Below are 21,126 nucleotides of genomic sequence, written 5' to 3'. Positions count from 1 at the left end.
TAAGTCGGTCTTACTTCTATTGCGCTATAGACATTTCACATAAAAAGATAAAAACACATCTTAAATATAAATTTGTACCCACTGTAAAATTGTATTATATATCTTACTTCATTAAATTTAATTACACAATATACTATCTGCCCGTCCAGAATTCATACGAGCGAAATAAGAATTTTATTTAATCATAGAACCCGATCGCTGCGCCACCTATCCGGTCCAATCATCTTTAGATTCCAGAGACCCAAACATATATAAATAATGTAATCAAAATTAGACTAGTCGTTTCTATAGAGTTCAGTGACATATACAGACGTACAAAGGATTTATATTTATAAAAATAACACATCGGAAAATTAATTTCAATAACTTTGTTTGTTTCTTTAAAAAATAAATTCGCTTAACAGACCTTTAATGTATTTTAAGCGGCGCTAAGTATAAACATATTTATTATTAATTAAATCCATAATGCTATAAATTTTCGTCTGTAAATCGCTTTTTAATTGATAATTTTAATAAGGTATATTTTCCTCATGTCTTAGTTACATATAATTACGATTATCCTGAATACCGAGATGGCTAGTGGTAAGAACGCGTGAATCTTAACCGACTATCGTGGCTTAATTTGTGAATATAATTCATCTCGTGCTATACGGTGAAGGAAAACAACGTGAGGAAACCTGCATGTGTCTAATTTCAAAGAAATTCTGCCACATGTCACCAACCCGCATTCGAGCAGCGTGGTGGAATAAGCTCCAAACCTTCTCCTCAAAAAGGGAGGCCTCCTGCCTTTGCCCAGCAGTGGGACATTTACAGGCTGTTACTGTACTGTTACTGTCTTAGTTAACTATAATTACAATAAACCTACTAAAAAGATTAACACTACACGTCGTAAACAACATCTGATTTCTAACTAACATTATTAAATTAACATAACAATCCAAAAATAGATGTAAAAGATATAATACGAGAAAATAACGTTAAAAAAATGCTATCAAAAATAATGACACCCAGCGGCTTACATTTCAATTGCGACAAATTGACAATAATACGAAAGTAATGAGCTGACTGATTCAAACAAATTGAACGGGTTAAGTAGCAAACTAGTAGAAATCTAAGCAAGATTGACCGTGTTCGTAATGTTTAATGAGCGATTTCTCGATGCTCAGTAAAATCGATTTTATCGTCTCGATACAAATAAATAGTAACAGAATATATTTAATATAATATTTCAATTTAATTATTGTTAATGAAATATTATATATATTAGACGATTTTTTTATTGTGCTTAACTGAAAAACTATTATGCCTATACACATAACAACTATACACGAAGATGCACGGCGTTTCGATAAATGTTTTAGTATATAATATTACTATATAAGTAGCCGTTAACCGCTTTTCCAAAAAAGCTGAAAATATTGTTTATTTTAATGCACTAATCTCTCGATTTAAAAGTCCTATTTAATAAATATTTTGTTAATAAATTTATTGATAAACACGGGAGCAGATCAGAGCAGTATTAAAATACATATTTTTGAATAAATGAAACGTACATATCTAAGGTATCTATTACAAATAATTATGTTAAAAGCAAAAATCTGATAATATTTTTTGTATGTGAATCGAAATTTACATATTTTTATCCAAAGGGCTTAGATTAAACTAAATAACCAACTTTTATTTACTTAGATAATGAAAAATATGAAGGTTTTCGATAATATGTTTTTATTCACGGTGCCGTAAAACAATATTATTTATTTATTCAAATAATTAAGCATTCAATAAATACAAATAAAAATTTAAAATAGTTACTGTACAAATCGTGACCGCGTGGATCGGTGGCAAGAATGCTAGCGGCATTTGCCCTTGAATCGCAATTCCGATTCGCGAAAAATGAACCACTGGAGGGCTCCTGTCACCAATAGAGGCAATAAGACGGGGTGTAATATTTTTGATGAAACTTTTAAATACTTTTAATTTTTTATTCGAATACGTGAACAATGAAACAACTACGCAAAACTATGAATTATATCTTAAATTACATCTTTATAATCTCAGGTGGAGTATATGAGTATATGAATTATATGTTTTTTTCCATTGGAGAATTTTTGAATAAATAAAACCAACAGCATATAAACTTCCCAATGCTGGTAAGCCCAACTCTTCGTTCGAGGTTTGGACCTCATTCCAATGCGTGTTGGTTATACATGTGGCAGACTCTCATCTGATATTTTATGCAGGTTTCCTCACGATCACGGACGAGTACGATATGATTATTGATGATTTATATGTAAAATTAGGCATATGAAAATTCAGTAGTATTTGCCCGGAATCTGGAATTTTCGGTTAAGATTCATGTGTTTCAACAAATGGATTATTATGGCTTATGAAGTACAAAATACTAATTGTATTAAGATTTTTGACTGGTGGTAGGGCTTTGTGCAAGCTCGTCTGGGTAGGTACCACCCACTCATCAGATATTCTACCGCAAAACAGCAATACTTGATATTGTTGTGTTCCGGTTTGAAGGGTGAGTGAGCCAGTGTAATTACAGGCACAAGGGACATAAAATCTTAGTTCCCAAGGTTGGTGGCGCATTGGCTATAAGCGATGGTTGACATTTCTTAGAATGCCAATGTCTAAGGGCGTTTGGTGACCACTTACCATCAGGTGGCCCATATGCTCGTCCACCTTCCTATTCTATAAAAAAAAAAAAAAAAGATAACATCCATATATTTAAATAAATAATATCTTAACAAATAACTTTTAATCGTTTACATCTAAATTGAAACCAGTGACCATATATAGAGCAATTTAATTACAGCATACGTTTCTATCAACACAAAGTAAATACATTTTTTTTAATACAACTTTCCCAGCATCGCGTATTTCTATTGAATCATTACATGATGTCTCTTCCTCTCATCGTGAGATCTTTGCAAGGAAATGGCATTTTTACTTTAATTACTCGACTTGGAAAAGCGGAAAATAATTGACAGATGTACGATCAAGGGCTGTAATTAAATCGATTATAAGTGGGCTAATTACAAAGGTAGTGGTTGATTTAATATAATTACTTTAATAAATTGGTGTTAGTTTAAACAACGGGAATAATTTGTGGGAATATTAGGATGATTGAATACAAAGGTTGATGAAAAAAATAACTACATTAAGCGGATATGCATATTTACTCACGATACTTTCCAACACCTTGTTTGTACGAGTTCTATCATTTTAATTGAAGACTCATGATTGAGATCCATGTGGTCTTTTTGCAGGAAATTCTTTTACTTTGTAGGAATTTATAGGGTGAGTAAGCCAGTTTAATAACAAACAAAAGGGGTATGACATTTTCAAGATCATTTTTGGTGGCGCACGATCGATGTACGGAATTGGTTATAATTCCGGCACCACTCTCTGAGACATTTAATATGAGACTATATTTATAGTTTTCACTCGCGAGGTGAGGGGCGAGATGTCCGGTAATAGGTATATAAAGAAGTCTATGTGGTATATTCAGAGAGAAGAATGTATTGCCATTATATTTTATTACAAACTGACACAGGACCTGACATGACATCACATGACGGGCCGGTTGGTGTGGTTAGTAGAGACTTGCCTTTTACGCCGAAGGTTGTGGGTTCAATTCCCACCCAGGACAGACATTTATGTGCATGAACATGTCTGTTTGTCCTGAGTCTGGGTGTTATTATCTATATAAGTATGTATTGGGAAATATATTATAAGGGAAAAGTAGTATATGTAGTATATCAGTTGTCTGGTTTCCATAGTGCAAGCTCTGCTCATATGAATGAATGTGTGCATAATGTCCCAGGATATTATTACATTCCAAGTTTATGTCAATACCATTAAAAACTATTTATTAATTGTCATTGCTGGGCATAATCAGAGTTGACGCTTGCTTTATACCAAATCTCATTAAAATCGGTTCAGCAAAATCGGTTCAACATACAGACGGATATACTTTCGCATTTATAAAAACAGTTGATAGATTACGACTGTTGTCAGCCTGTCATATAACATTTGCTACAAAAATTCTAATTTTTTTACTGATCGTTCAATACAATGATGAATCAGGTGTTCTATAATACCGTCTAAACGTAATAGGCTTTTAATCGGTTGTGTAAAAGTGATGTGGGTGGTAAAATGTATATACAAATTATGTAACATTGATACGGGTTTATCTACTTTATGATTATGCAGCAATTACGAATTCAAATTCAAAATAGAGTTATAAATATCTTGATAAAATGAAACTAGTCTAACAAATATCTTACCTAATAGTATTGAAACATGAGCTCTGCCCATCAACTTAAGTCTAAACATAATAAAAATGAAGGTTTTATTTTCGTTGTTTTTGTCATTGAGCTGCTTCTTATGTTACTAGGTTGTAATGTTCTATTTCCGTTTCATTCACACTTATTTTAATAATTACTTATCACTCATTAATTGCTGGTCCTAAATACAACATATAAGCAATTCTGTTTTTTACTAAAGTGATGCATGTATCTTGAAATGTTTTTGAATAAGAACGCCAACCAACTAACTCGCAATCGAGTGACTGTTATAAAAATATTTATAATTTAGAGTATAAATATTTAATTTTGGTAATGTAAAGCAATTACCAATAGGCTTTCGTGACGTGTAAATTGAAGATTGGTAAATTTTACCAAAACATTTCCGTATCTGTTTTTTGACAAGGAGTTTCTAAGAAACGATGTTTTTAAAAATATTTAATCGAAAGTTGTGTGAGCCGTATTGGTCCAGTAGTTAGAAGACGAGAATTTCGATGTGCTTAATTTGTGTTTATAATTCAGCTGGACATTGAAAAAAAACACAGTTAAAGGATACCTTGATGTGGCGGACGACAATTTGCCACGTGTATCCAACAAGCATTGGAGCAACGTAGTGGAGTAAATTCAAAGCCTCCTCAAAAAGGAAAGGAGGTCTTAGCCCAGCCGTGGACATTAACAGGCCATTACTACTGCTACTTAATTGGAAGGCGTCATTGTTTAACAGCTTCCTACATGCTTAAATATATATTAATTATATAATCGTTTGGGTGTGTATGTCAGGTCAGGTCTTCCCTCATTCTCAATCAAATCTGACATGAATATGTAAAGATCAGGCGAAGAACCAACCGCTTTATGTGTATTCATAGGCGTTGGAATGAAACACTCGCAGGTTGCGACTGTTACTTCCTTACTCTACTACTTGACAATATGACGGATGAACCCAATTACTGTTATTGACCTTTAAACCTAGGACCTCTGCAGCCATATGATCTAAGAAATATACCAACGAGGCACGGTTAAGATATAGATAAGCATTGAATCAATCCGAGGCAGAGAATCTTTTTATAATCGTAGTAATCAATCAATGTCAAAACAATCACAATTGAACACGTTAAGGCATTTTCTTTTATCGTTACGTCTATTGTTTAAGGTGACGTTCTTAAACAAATTCTCATACTCAATCTGTTGGCATTGACAAATAACTTGTCATATCATCTGTTTCATTAATTTCCTATCATCAGATAGACTATTTGTTAATGATTTTTTTTAATACCACCTAAAATATTTGAATAATAATTATATTTTATATAAAAAAATTAAGGTTATATTTCATAAAAAATCTTTGGATGACATCATATTTAAGTGTAAAGGATATTTTTTTTATATTTATGCCATTTTTTTATCATGTTATATTCTATAGTAAAGTAGCCAAATTCTCAATATAAAAGACATTGTTATTTCGTTTAAATTAAGGGCTTACCATGTCCCGGTGAAGATTAAGGGTACTAATTCCCCGCGGTATGAAAAGGTTCTCTGCTGAAGTGAATAATTTAGAAATATACCTCGCTTACTACTGGATTGCTTAAATTTATTTTACTATAAACGTACCAATAATATCGTTGGAAATAATGTAAAGTAAATGCTATAACTAATATGGTCAATGTATGTGACATTGACTTCATCACCTCTTCTTCTTCTGACATTTTACGACAAATTTTTGCGATGAGTTTCGAAGAGTACAGTAGGGTTAGGTGCCGCAGAAATCAGTCGGGTCGGATGTTAGAAAGTGATATGCGACATTGACCATAATAATTATAACATTTTAAGAGCGCATCAAAATAGTATATAATTATAAGTCGATTGTTAATATTTCACGGGTTAGTAATGAATAAGTTTTACAGATTCGCACTACTGAACTTGAAGTATAATCATTTTCATGTCATGCGTATAAAATTTACCGTCATTTAAATGACAATAGGTCATTGTTAGCAAATAATTAACCAGATCACCCGTTAATAATTACAAATGTAATTAAGACAGTAATTGTTGCTTGTTTCTTGTGTACTTATACCATTGTTTTGAATATCATGAAGGTTTTCATTTAAAAATTTCAAAACATATACAAACAATGCGTGTATTATAAATGATGATATATAATGTATAACAATTTTGCTTTAAGTTTTAAAATTTTCTATCACATAATCTTCAAATAAAAATATGTTGTATGTTGAAGATTGACTTTTAGTCTTGAAATGGATTTTTGATTATAAATATAATGGAAAGAGGTGTTCTACCTCTTTCCAGCTCATTATAATTTGAGTCTTTTATACATAGATAATTTATATCTCTGGCGATAAAACCGTCTATTGTAAATACATTTTATTTTTTTGTAAAAAAATATATGAATCGAAATACAACAATTATATTATTATTTTCAAGAAGTATAAATACGAACACAACATAATTACTCGTGTATATAACTGACTATCGATACATATTGTATTCGGTAGTCTTGCACCTCAATAAAGCGGTCGTAATACCTTAGGGTACGTGCTCGCGTGCACTTTCAAATGCTTGACTGTGACCTCTAAATCAGTACGTGTATAATGAGCAGTTAATAGTTAATGCAAACTTTCTGATTTGTAGCTAGCTAACTTGACATTGGTATGGAGACTAAATAAAACAAAGAAATAATCGTCTCACTTTTACAACGTTTTTGACGCGCAATTAATTCCGACAAATGCGTTTTTGACTAAGCATTTTTTTCAAGCGAGTTCTATTTTTACATAAAAATAAAAAAAATAAGAAATACCTTTGTCGTGCTTTGCATCTGAAGAAATGTTGCAATCCCAGCACGAACGCGGTTTTTTACACCACGAATTGTTCCTTTTGAACTTTTTATAGTAGATGGTGGCTCCTCACTTTTGTAATCTTTTATTCCCGCAAAATACTCAATTTCAGATAGCTGTTCACAAACACTTTTATTTTCACTAACACTTTTCACCGACACATCATCGAATTGTTTTTCATTTAAGTGGAAGTCATAAAATTTGTCCGTATCGAAATAGTGACTGCTATAACATAAATGGTCTTCTTTCATTTTCTCTGATTGCTTTCTTTCTTCATACGTGCTCTCGCTAATGAGGGGCGTTTTGGTTTCAGTTACCGGTAACAATTCCGCACTGTTTTTCTTCACTTCGCTATTAAGCTGGGAAACTAAACGGAACGATGTGAGTTGAGCGCTTTCTTTTGATATATTTGCATTATCATTAATATTCTGACTCACTTCCTCATTCCGCTCAGTCTGTAACTCACTTTCAGTTTCGACCGTGCTGAGTTTCGCTGAACGATCTCTAATGTCTTGAAGAAGACCTTGTGGTAGAAAGCTGCCGTCTTTATTGTTCACTTTGGCTAGCACTAGTGGCGCTGCCTCGGAAGACTGTTTCTTTTCTTTTTTACTCGCGTCGTCGCTGTGACTTTCGTCGGCATGCACGCTTCCATTTAACTCGCTACTATTTAGCGAGTCACACGATATGTTTGAGTCGTTATCTTCGAAATCGACCTCGCTTTGATTTCTTGACTGGTTAATTACCGTGACGGAGACTTTCTTTGCGGAGTTAGATTTTAATGTCTTCTTTTTTGGAAGTGGTGGCGGTGTACCGTCAAGGTCACTGCACGTCCCTGAATCTAAGGTGTCACTTGGAGAGCATTGGCCACTGGACATTACGATATTAGACATTGTGTTCACGTATGAATTACAATAAATGTATGGTGGCTTATCCACCTTTAAAATATCCTCATTATCTAAAATTTTCGGTCGACTCTCTTCTACATTAAGTCTGACTAAGCTGTTGTTCTTCTTGCTGTTATCATTAATTTTATAAGTATCAAAGTCGACGTCACTTTTGAGGTGGACGCTTGAAATTTTCGGCGCCTTCGGCTTATCAGCATCCGTGTTTATTCTGATAGTGACCACGTGTGGACCGTTGCTGAGTGCGTCTGTACTAGGAGCGATCGCGGGTCGCTCTGGCTGGGTCGCCGCTAAATATACCGTTGTTGTTGGTGTCTTAGAATTAAGGACAAGAGAGTGCATCGAACTTAGAGAGTCCATGTCTGAACGACTATCGGTGAATCCGTTCACTCGGAGGCTAGCATCATCGCCAGTTATCTGCGTAAAAGTAGTCGATCCGGTCATTTGCTTTACTTTAGGGGGGAGAGGGGGGATGTACTCCAAATTGGGGCGTGTAGTCACCTCCTCCATCATGTCGCGAGTTAATAAATAAGCATAATTAGCTAACGGTTCTTTCAATTGCAATTCGAGTCAGGTCCAACGTATTAGATTGTTGTTGATGTATATGGCATAATGGTTCCGGTTGCTTCGAGTAGGTCACTAATCACTGTCAAGCACGCACGGGTGGCCTGTTTCGCTTTTCTGTATTTATTTACCTGAAAAGAAAGAAAATACTTGGTTAAAAATTTCCCATACTCTTATATCATTCACGTTTACATAGAAATATAATTTTCGTAAAAGATATAACAAATGTTAATTATTGTATGAATTATTATAATTACAAAACATACGTAAATAAAATACTTTTGTGGTATGGTATGAATATTTATATAATTTTCGTATAAGATTTTTTCGTATCATATATTCACTTTTACATGCAATGTGATAATTTGTGAAAGGTACATTATATATAAAGTGCTATTATATAATTGTCTAGCGTCTGTTATTATCGAAGTTTGCATAAATATGGCATAGTAATGTAAACGTTCTACAAACAATGAAATTATGCAATTATATAGGAAATTTAGTTTTTTATTTATAATGTTTATGTTGGACGCACGTACATTTCCGTTACGTGAAAACCGACTTTATTACGAAAATGTTACGACATAAATTAACAATTACACGACGATGTCACTTGGTCACTAACTAATCAAAATGTGCAATAATTTCCTCGAAGATACGCCTTTAATGTGCCATCGATTTTGTTATTTCTTAAATACAGTCGGCTAAGAAGTATTAACCGACAAAAAAAGCCTAAACATATTAAAAATAATTTCTAACAAATAGTATTGAGCTAGATAAAAACTTCCATGTGCAAAATCTCTACCATGTGCCATCCACGATGGATGATCCAGCCTCTTAGCCTTTAATAGGTTAATGTTATTGTGTCAAGGTCATTCTTGGTTATATATATACTAACAAAATTCTAACGTATGGTATGATTTAATGTGGGACCGGTTGATTGGCATAAGAGGAAATAGAACCTTAAAAAAATAGTTTAAAAAAACGTTTCCAGCGTTTACGACCTACATATTCAAGATGAAAAAATTACATGTATGAATAAATAATTATGACAAAAAAATATGACCTTTTGGGAAGGCATTATTATAAACAACTAGATAACATGTTATGAAGGCCGACTGTACTTTTTTATGGACGTAACCATTGATAGATTTTGTAAGTGATTGCGTCGTTTCTTACCATGGTAATAATTCAAGTAACACAGTTGTAACAGTTACATAATATATATTTGATAATATTTCAATGGGAACAAAAATATAATTTTGTATTCTTAGATCAATAAAAAACAATAAAAATTCAATACTGCATTTATTAATTTCTTGAATAGCATCTTGTTGTTGTTATTTAACAGAAGATTTTCACTGGTGGTTGGGCTTTGTGCAAGCTCGTCTGGGTACCACTCACTCATCAGATATTCTACCGCAAAACAGCAGTACTTAGCACTGTTGCGTTGCGGTTTGAAGGATGAGTGAGCCAGTGTTATTACAGGCACAAGAGACATAACATCTCAGTTCCCAAGGTTGGTAGCGCATTGGCGATCTAAGCAATTTAACATTTCTTACAATGCCAATGTCTATGGGCGTTGGTAACCACTTACCATCAGGTGGCCCCATATGCTCGTCCGCCTACCTATATTATAAAAATAAAAAATAAAATAAAATAGAAGATTACAAAAGATTTATAATAATATAAATTATTAATGATAAGAGAAGTAAACTTTTTAAAAGTAAACTTTTTGTAAGTTTTGTGAAGCATAAATCAGAAGATTTATGCTTCACAAAACAATGTTAATTTTATAGTAGTAGAATTGTTATTTCAAGATGTATTAGACAATGAATTTATTTTTGAATGGGTTGCATTTATGTATACAATATCTTAAAATTAATTACGTTATTTTTATGATAAACAATTATTAAAGTATTTGATGCTATTTTTTATTTTAATCATACTCATGATTTGATTTGATGACCTTTAAAAACGAGGCTCTAAATTCGATTGTATCATTTTATGTTTGTTACCTCAGAACTCTGTCACTTATGAACCGATTTGAAAAATTATTTTTGCATAGGATACTTAACTAAGGAGTTTCTAAATGATGGACGATATATCAAGACACAAACGTATTTAAAAAAAAAATTTTTTTTTAATTAGAAAATTATGCTAATTTACCAACTTGTAATCAGCAAAGATAGAGATTTTTTGTTGATATTATAAAATCATTTTTAGTATTAAAAAAGAAAGCATAATTTCATTAATTAATTGAAGTCATTTATGGCTCGTTTCAAACTACATACTCGTGGCTAAAAACAAAATAAATGAAAGTAATTATATAGCAAAGAAACAGCTAAGGAAAGTTTTGTACAATTACCAAAAAAAAAAAATGCTATTAAATTTTTTTTTTCATGGTAATTATACGAATTATGTTGTTACGAGATATGTCAAGTTCCTTAAAATTTCGTGTAATTAAAATCTCTGGCTTACTTACCCTTCAATATTATATAGTTCATGGCAGTATATAATACATACATATATCTGGCTACATAAGACCCTACCGGCACTATTAAAAACAAAAGTTGAAACGCATTTCGAATCGAATCATAAAATTTTGATGATTTACCGTCGAACAAAATCATCGATTGTAACAAAAACAACTTTTTCAACTAAATATTTGAACGAATATTTATAAATCATGTTATGCGAATAATTTATATCGATAAAACGGAGTCAAGTTGTACAGATAATAAACGTAGTTACTTTTAAAGCCTCCATACCTACTTAACGAGGTTTTGGATACCATAGTGAAAATATATGCGGGCCATGATTGAATCTCAAATATTTATGTTCAATTAAAATAAGGACCAACGCTTAATTTACCTACATTTCGTACTAGGCATCTTTGCTTTCGAGCTTCTTTTATATTATACGCAGGCTGATAGGCCAATGGGCCACCTAATGGTAAGTGACAACCACTGCCCACAGAAATTGGCGAGGTAAGAAATAATATCCATCTCTTACGTTGCCTTACAAACAACAATTTTTCTTTTTCTGTCATCATTGATTTGACATATAAAAGAAGAAGACACAGCAGTATTTTACTATTTATACCCTAAACTACATTTATAAGAAAGGCCGCATTGGCTTTTTGTCTAGGAACACTGGATTCTAATAGCCAGTATAGTTACTCGTGTCACAGAAAACTGTATTTCGTCTTATTTTTTATATTTATGGTAGATGAGCAAGTGGGTCATTTAAATGGTAAGTGGTCACCTCCACCCACAGGCACTGGTACTAGAAAAAGCACAAACCACATCCTATACTGTCAATGCGCTATGAACATTAAGATCTAAATGTCAAAGTCTATATTACATTGGTTCATTTACACTCATTTATTAATAGGAATATAGCAACATGCATGGTATTACCTACCTATCTACCCAGACAGTTAGAGCAAAGTCTTACTTTCCTCTGTGAGCAGATATTCCCTAATTAAACATGTGTGTCTAACACAGTAGCATAATAATATTGTACTTACACAAAAGTGAGGTACATTTGTGTGAGTACAATATAATCTAATAAGTTTTCAGTAAGTAACATCAGTATATCTGTTTTATTTATTTGCACATTATTGTACTCTACTAGAAAATAGTAAAGTAAATGCTTAGGACAGACTTTTTACTAATTAATCATTTCTTACAGACAACCTAACTGAAATTGAAATTAAAATAGAAACCGAGTTGTTGGTGCAATAATAGAGATATATTAACAAATATGTACAAACTAATACTTATACGTAATATAGAAATAGAATATACAACATAATAACTTTAAAATAATGCTATATACATACTAAAAATCGATTTACTATAAAAGTTTTGTATAAAGTGTTATATTCTTTAAAATCATCTTGTCATCAGTCGTAGTTATTTCATATCATTTTAAATTTTAAAAACGATCAAAACAATAGTTGTCTTTAGTGCCTTTGCCTCGTCACGGAATTGGTAGAATATTTAAAAAATTATAATTAAGTAATAAATTTTTTTTTAAAGGAACGACAAAATATGTATTGTTTTGTAGCCTTGTTATCACGACTGCCATCAAGATTCACTCACAACTAAAACAATACAACAATGTTAAATTTTTTCTTGATATTGTATTGTCCTAATGTAAAGGTGTCGAATGGTGTAACTAGGTCCAAGAGTTTTTATCGTGACTCGTGAACACCGTTGCTATTATAAGCAGGATCATATTATAGATTTTTCAACAGTGCAATTCTGTAAGAACTCACTTCATAACTTATGAATTTAGATTATGCAATGCTCATACTATTTCTTAACTATTTTCAAATAACTCACTTTATATATCGCTTGTAAACATTAAGTTCATATGTTATAATCTTAACGAAGTGAGTTCATACCTGAGCAAGCACCACTAATTTTTCATGTACTTGATTTGACCTTACAATTAATCTCGTGCTCACTGGTGAATATATTTGTATCTATTAACTCGCATTGTAGTATTATTATTATTGGTGTTATTAATGGTGTAGCCTGGTTGAATAAGCTTTAAATGTCCTCAAAATTAAAAGAGGCTTTTAACGTCATATCATTATACACATACATATACACGGGCTGAAATCATATACACCCCGAAAACGGATAAACACAGCGTGTCAATGTTTTGAATTAATAACATTGAAAACATTGTTGAGACACATTTCCACGCATCTTACGTAACTTCTTAAGGTTGCAACATTTTCCGAAAAGTGTAATGTATAACTTGAAACGTTGAGCTACTGTGAAATAGTGAGTGTCAGATAGATAAGCATCGTCACCAGTTTTTACATCACCGAGCATCGGACAAATTCTGAGCACTTAAAAACTCGATGGCACTTGCTCATTTACTAGGTACTTATTATTTATGAACAAATATATAATACGACCCTTATTCCATCTGTTCGTTGGTGGTAATGTAAGAAACCTTCACGAAAGAGCAGATTTCAATTGGAACCAGTGATGGATTTACAAGCAGGCTGAGTAAGCCCAGCGCGGTAAAATTGAGGACGCCAAATTTAGAGATATTTTTTTGTTACATTTTCAAGTACAATTACACAAAGAACTGATGTCTTACTGATATTATTTCTACATCCTGTTTCAATTTTCATTAAAATAAAGTAACCACTCGGGTCTGACGATTATTTAGATAAGGGCGGCAAAAAATATATAATATATAGCCTTTATATGAAAAATGTGTAAATAATGGGATGAACGATGCCTGAATGCATGGAACAAAAACAAAGCTGGTTTCTATTAATATTATAATATTTTTATTTTTATTGCTTTCATGTACAATCTTTTATAATCGAAATGTTTATATATCTTTGCTATTTTATTCAATGCTAACTCCATTGTTTCATCAAATTATTGTCATCGTTATACAATAAGCACATACACTTACGTGAACAATAAACACACACAACACTGACGTTAATTACGTTGTATTAAAGTGTAATTTCCTTTGTTTGGATTTGATAACGATTGCATTGTTTACACACTATTGACAATCGCGCTTTCACTTAACGTCCAAGCTACTTTTGTGACGATAACGCGTTTTCTTTAGTAAAAGCATATGATGTCAAATGTCAATGCAAAATTTGCTCATAAATCATAAAATGAATTGTCGAGAAAAGTGGAGTCATTAAATTTTACCATTAGTTTTAGAAAACAAGCTTTTGTGAAAGTAAATTATTTTACTGAATAGAAATAAATTATTTTTTTATTATATAAATTTTATACTATATAAATGTTAATATTAGCTAAAATAATTAAATTAATGAGAGATTTAGGGCGTTCCTAATTTAATACCATATTTTTAAAATTCTGTCGCTTGTTTATTCGATAAGCAGCACGAAAATAGCGTGGTGGATAAGCCTAAAGCAGTCTTCTTGTCTTGAGGGATCTTTGCCCAGCTGTAAGCCAATAAATGGTCTACAGCTCGTTCCTTTAATATATTCTTCTCAAAATTTTTAACCTGGAATTATTATTATTAATGAGAGAGTAACCTTATGTTGGCTTAATGTGATTTGGTTATAGGTTTTAAGAATGTAGGGAACAGAATTCTTCGGAACGCTCAAACAGACATTTTTATAGAAGTAAAACACCAATAAATACCAATAAGGAATTTATATACCTACGCATAAAGAAACATGCGTGAACATTAAAACATGCTATTAACATACATGTTCAAGTCTTTATCTACACATAAATTATATTACACGTATAATTGTATTGTATTAACGATAAATTATTACGATAAAGACACACGCGAGAAAATTGAAATTAAAACAGCTGAGGAAAGATACGACAGCGATTCTAATTAATATATTGCAAATTAATTATGTTGTTTAAACACTGTTACATATATATTAATTGACTGACTCGTTGATTTAATAGCTAGATATAAGGTTGTCCGATAAAATTTATTGCGTTTTTTTGCCGAAGACTCTCAGTATTAGCCTGAAGATTGGAAGATGGAAGTGTGTACATTCCCGTGCCTCAGAAAACACGTACGATGGTCCTGCGCCTGAACTCTTTCCTGTCGTGTCGGATGGCCGTTCCAGCGGATTAAGAAAGTGTAGAATAAAGAGTGCACCTGTGTTTCCGCACACACTTTAGCACTATCCTCTTGATAAGGTTTGTATTTTATTCACCGTGCTGTTTCAACGCTGGTTGGTAGAAACGCATGTAATTTCTCTTTAAGAAGAGAAGAGGCCTTAGTACGAGGACATTTATTAATTGTTTTTTTACTGTGTATTTAATTATCTATGTGTTCTATCTATGATAGCTAGAAAAAAATAACTACTGAGTTTCTTGTAATATCTTCTCGGTAGAACCTACATTACGAATTGGTGGTAGATTTAAATGTTTTTTTTTTTTTATTTTATTATTATGATATATTTAAATGTAATTTAATCTTACAAATTGACTTTATAATGATTCAAACGCGCTCGTTTACTTGAATAATATTCATTTTGATTCCATAATAGTACATCTCTAAACTATGGATTTTTATTTGTAGATAAACATTTATTTTATTATTATTTATTATAATAATATTAAGCATAATATTACTTCTCTAGCTTTTATTACAAACTAATTGTATTTTAAAATGTTAAATATGTAGACCTTTGAGTTATATGGTCATCCTTGTAATGCAAAAAATCTAACTTGTTCTTCGTTAATTCCTGTTTATTTATATACATAAAGGAAATGGAATGTCGTTAAGAATTTAAAAAAAAAGTATTTCAATAATTGCATTCAGGAACAAAACGCTAATTAACATTCAAGCTTATAAAGTAAAACAAGCAAATAATATTAATAAATATTACGTTCCTTGAATTGTTGTCAGTTGAAATATCTTAAGAATAAGTCATTCAAGATAAATCTGTTCATGTTCATGAAAAGCATTGTACATATTATGAAAATTCAATTTTATATGAACGAACCGTTCAACAGTGCTGTTCTGTAAAAACTCACTTCATTACTCACCCTTGAAATGTTGACACCGACTTGTTCTGATATACTATTTTGATGGGCGTATTCTTGAAATGTTATAATTATTATTGTCAAAATCGCATATCACTCTCTGACATTTCGCGATCGTTTTCCGTGGTGAGTTTCGACTTTGTTCTTACAGAATAACAACAACAACAGTAGGACTGTTCAAAGTTTGTTGCACCTGAACTCTTTCCGGTCGTGTAAGATTTGACGTCCAATTTGTTTATCACACACTTTATTATAATAAATAATGAAATTTTATAAAAACAAATTCACATGATCGTCTTTAAAAGGGGGTCAGATAAAGATATAGCATATTGCCCTCAATTATAGATGTTTATTTGTCGCGAGATAAGTGATATCTATCAGTTTGATATCTTATAATATTTGCCCTATTTAAATGTGAGAAAAAAAAATGTCTTTGTTATTGCAATGTGTGAGTAGGCTAGAATCTTTACAGGTAATAGATATTCAAATTTTAATAAATTAGTTGATGGCAAGTAACTTTTCAATCAATGGAAATTCCATCTACTCCACCTCGATATCTGGATACCTAAAACAGCGCGATTTTTAAGAACAACTCTGTGTCATTTTGAACTTTCGTCGGCGGTTTTTCCGAAATGTTATGACTAGGAATCTTCGAGAAAAGAGCCTACTCATTTCTTAAAAGCCGGCAAAGCACATGAAAGCCCTACGTTGCTGCAGATGTCCATGGACGGTGGTAGTCACTTTCCATCAGGTCAACCTCCTGCCCGTTTCCCCTTTTACTTTCCTATTTATTAGGCACATTTAAAACTAATGTAAAATAAATGTTCTAACTCTCAATATTCTGCTCTTGCGCAATTTCAAACGGCAATTGAGAGGTTTTCAATCCATTTTAACATTTAACCGAATTCCGGTACACTGTAAACATATCATTATGTAACAAAAAACGAGCCATGCTTCTTGTAATGTTGTATCTAATAGTGATGATTCTATTGAGTCCAAGATTTTAATGCACATAATTATTATTATCATAGTAATCACGGTGGCCTTTCAAATTAAGCTCGTTGCCGACATTTAGTAATGTTCAAAAGTCACGCTGTCAAGGTCGTATGGAGATGCGCACGCGCAGGTCCTATACGACTTTATAATGTGCACCGATATCCGCATATAATTAATGAAAATCATTGTTATAATGCTACAAATCATTGATGAAATACAAAAAAGGTCAAAGACAATGAAGGACATTATAGAATTTTAATATTGTGGGATAGATGGAATGGTCTAGTGGTAAAACACGACATTAATCAAAGAGTACAGATTTAAATTCGAACACGCGTCTCACGCGACTTTTCTATTAGCTCAATTCGAGTTAAAAATTGAACTTTCCGCTCACGTGATAGAGGGGGGGGGGGTCTAGGACATAGTTAAGTACCCAATGTCTTTTTATACCCTACTTACCCGTTATTACTACTCTGTAAGAAGAGGTGATTTATATACGAGTATAACAATTATTTTTATATTATACTATATAAAAATAATTGTCTGTTTGTACCGTTAGCGTTGCTTTACAATCAGAAAGCGTTGTAACTTGTGTTGTAAATGTGAATCGTAGGCGAAAGTTTTTAAAGATTAAAACATTATAAAATAGGTGGCGCGCGAATCGTTTCACCATACTGAAGACAAAGTGATAAAAAATATACTTTAAAAATAAAATAATGTCGGTTTTATTATTACCTTTATTTATATTGTTGAAGAGAAATTTATATTAAACAAGTACCTGCCGTTATAAAACGTTCTAGTTTCGACGGATGGACAGACGGATGAATTCTAGATAAACCAGTTTTTATTCTATATATAGGTTGTTTACCAGTGTCTATAGAATGAAGTTTTATTTTTATATGACCTTTAAAAAACGTGATAAGGGCGGAATGTCTTCGCTTCGTGTTTTTACAACACACACGGTCCTCTAGTCTTTTATAACTGCATATTATAAAAAAAGTGCCCCCCCCCCCCCGCTGCATGTCTGTCCGTTTGAACGCGATAACCTCAAAAACTACCAAACGGATTTTCATATGGTTTTAACTAATAAATAAAGAGATTTTTTTATAGTATAAGTAGGGCCACCTGATGATAAGTGGTTTTTTTATAAATTGGCTGAAATAACGACGATTGTTGATGATGTAGGAAAGAAATATCTCAACTCGTAGTTATACTGGCGTTCGACGCGTAAACCTATATAGTTATTTGTACTACGACATAAAAGTTTTATGTACATCTTTATTCTGCACTGCAATACCAATTTTCGGACTCCAGGGTACTGAAAATTTTTGGACAGGAAAACGTTTTAATCGGTCGACCCGGGATTTGAACCCAGGACCAACGAGATCGTAACAGTAATAATACTTGAGATCTCCTCGAATTATATATTTAAATAATGATATATGTGCACTAAATTATAATAAAAATATTCGCATAAATATATAAAAAAAAAAACTATAATTCTTGTATTTTCCAAGATGTTTTAAGGTCATTGTGAATGGCAAGGTATCAAGGACAGACACCTCTTATTATCATGAGCCGTCAACACGCGATGGATATAAATTGCTAAATTAATTTATTGTAAAGGTGAATTCACGGAATAACACTTATTTATTTTACAAAAATGCTAAATACACCAAAGAACATATCTGTAGGGATTAGAATTAAAAAAAAAAAGTTTTAATAAATGTTTCAATTATCCTTTTTTTTGACAGACGGGCAAATAAGCCATAGGTGATCACCACCTAAATATACTTTACAAAATAATAACTATTCCTACGCCGCCAATGCGCCGCCAACTATGAAACTGAAGGGCCAATACCCTGGATGGAGAATAGTCCTACCACAGTCAATTTTGTATGGAATTTAATCGACGAAAGCAATCATTGTGTACGTAAGCTGTTATACTGAATTGCATAATATAGAAGATTTTATAGAAACTAGTTATCTGCGCAGACGTAGTGCAAGCATGGGTGCTACACAGGTATAGAGTGTGAGCCCTCAATATCATAATCGAATAACTCGTGATCAATGCCTTTATATTGAAAACTGGACTACTAATGAGAATTTCTTTGCCAAAAAACCCAATACCTTATTGTTGGCCTGGGATTTGAATCTAGGACTTCAGGATCTGCAATACAGCTACGAGATCAAAAAGACAATTAAGTAACAGATATAAATCAGTCGTATAACACAAGAGCTTATTATATTATCATGCAAGCGCTTAATACCATTAGTAGTTAATTGTAATAATAAAACACTTAACTATAATCAAAATTTAAATGCGATTTACGTAACGCATTATGTAATTTATAAAAAATACTATTAATAACCGTTCATTAACCCGTGAAGCTCTGATGAAGACCTTCTGACTGATTTCGATAAGCATTCTCAAGAGAGAGTGACTAACTGCCTGACTAGTTGAGTCAACTGTGCGGGACATGTAGTGCACAAGTGTGTTTGTCTAGTAAATGTAAGATTTTCGGTTGTCAACTCGCATTTGTGAAAAAGAGAATCGGCCTTACTTATACATATTATTTAACGAGCGTTTAATTAAATAACGATTTGTCTCTATCTAATATCTTCTCCTCAAAAAGAGGAGAGGAGGCCTTTAGCCCAGCAGTGGGACATTCACAGGCTGTTACGGATTACGGATAATATCTTTTTGCATACGAAAGAAGAAGATAGCATTATTTTACTACCACATCCCGAAAAACTTTTAATTAATTTCATTCCAAAGCATTGATTGTTTTTGATACTTTGATTATGATTATATTATTATTATTTAAAATTGATTAACATAGCTTCACCCATTCTACATATTACATATCAATGTATATAATTATGTAAATAAATATGCATTATTCAACAATAACGGCTGATTTCTGAGATGTTAATAAAATGTAATATCATCAAACATAGTTGTCAGCGTTAATCAATATAATATAATCTCGATCGGGTTACGACTCCGTGGATAAAATTATGTAATATCACTACTTTCTCAACTAAGTTTTAGTGTGGAACGCTTAGCTAAATTTAAGTTTAATGACCTGAAGAGAATCCTAATAATTATATTATATTATAAATACGAAAGTGAGTTTGTTACGCTTTCAAGACTTAACTACTGAATTCATGAAATTTCATGAAGATCGGCTTCATGAAATTTTGCATAGACGTCAGGGGTACAGAAAAGAAAAATGAGTAGCACTCGACGAAGACATGGGCGGAAACTAGTACATAATATACATACAAAAGCTGGTGATTTAAAAAGTTATTTTGTTCGATTAAAAGAACTGACTGAATACTCCTTTGACAATAAACATATACACGAAAAAAGAAAACAATATATTATATTATAAAAAAAAACTCAGATTAATATTCGATTTTCGTGTGATTTTCCACTAGACGCGACATTCTTACATAAGTTATAATTATAATCAAACAATATAAAAGAACAACATTTCACCTTTAAGCAAGTCATATAATCGTAGACATGTATAAATTATAAAAACATATTTATTCGATCAAAATAGGTATAAACATTCCTTTATTTCAAATTAATTCCAAAATGTTTTAAGGTCATTGTAAATGGCATGGTATCAAGGGCAGACGATTAATAATTTTATATAAGTTATCTAAGTAAATATGTTATCTGTGCTTAAGAAAAAACTTACAAATTGTCATCTAAAATATTATACGTAAAACTATCACCGAAATATAAGTAGATTCTACCGAAACTAACAAATAATTCATAAACGTTATCTACTCTTTTAAACAGATAAATTATAAATGTATGATTACATATTTACAAATCAAATTTGGAATTAAATTATTAATTAATAATTCCTAAACGTATTTACGAGTTAATTTAATCAGCGATTTATTGGTCGATAATTTATTATTTTTATATCGTCAGATT

At 31.9% G+C, this 21,126-nt stretch overlaps 1 protein-coding gene across 1 annotated transcript in view; it reads right to left on the bottom strand.

Annotated features, from left to right (window-relative positions):
- The window catches only part of LOC126776788 (glutaredoxin domain-containing cysteine-rich protein CG31559-like), a 95,485-nt gene that overhangs the window by 53,176 nt on the left and 21,183 nt on the right, over positions 1–21,126 (bottom strand). The window contains exon 2 of the mRNA XM_050499550.1: positions 7,129–8,762. Coding sequence (XP_050355507.1) covers positions 7,129–8,580 — 1,452 coding nt within the window. The 5' untranslated portion in view covers positions 8,581–8,762. The remainder of the gene's footprint in view (positions 1–7,128; positions 8,763–21,126) is intronic.

This window comes from Nymphalis io, chromosome 21, assembly GCF_905147045.1.
Source record: "Nymphalis io chromosome 21, ilAglIoxx1.1, whole genome shotgun sequence".
Lineage (NCBI taxonomy): Eukaryota > Metazoa > Arthropoda > Insecta > Lepidoptera > Nymphalidae > Nymphalis > Nymphalis io.
The sequence above is the reverse complement of the archived record's forward strand: the minus strand, read 5'-3'. Positions and strand labels throughout refer to the sequence as shown.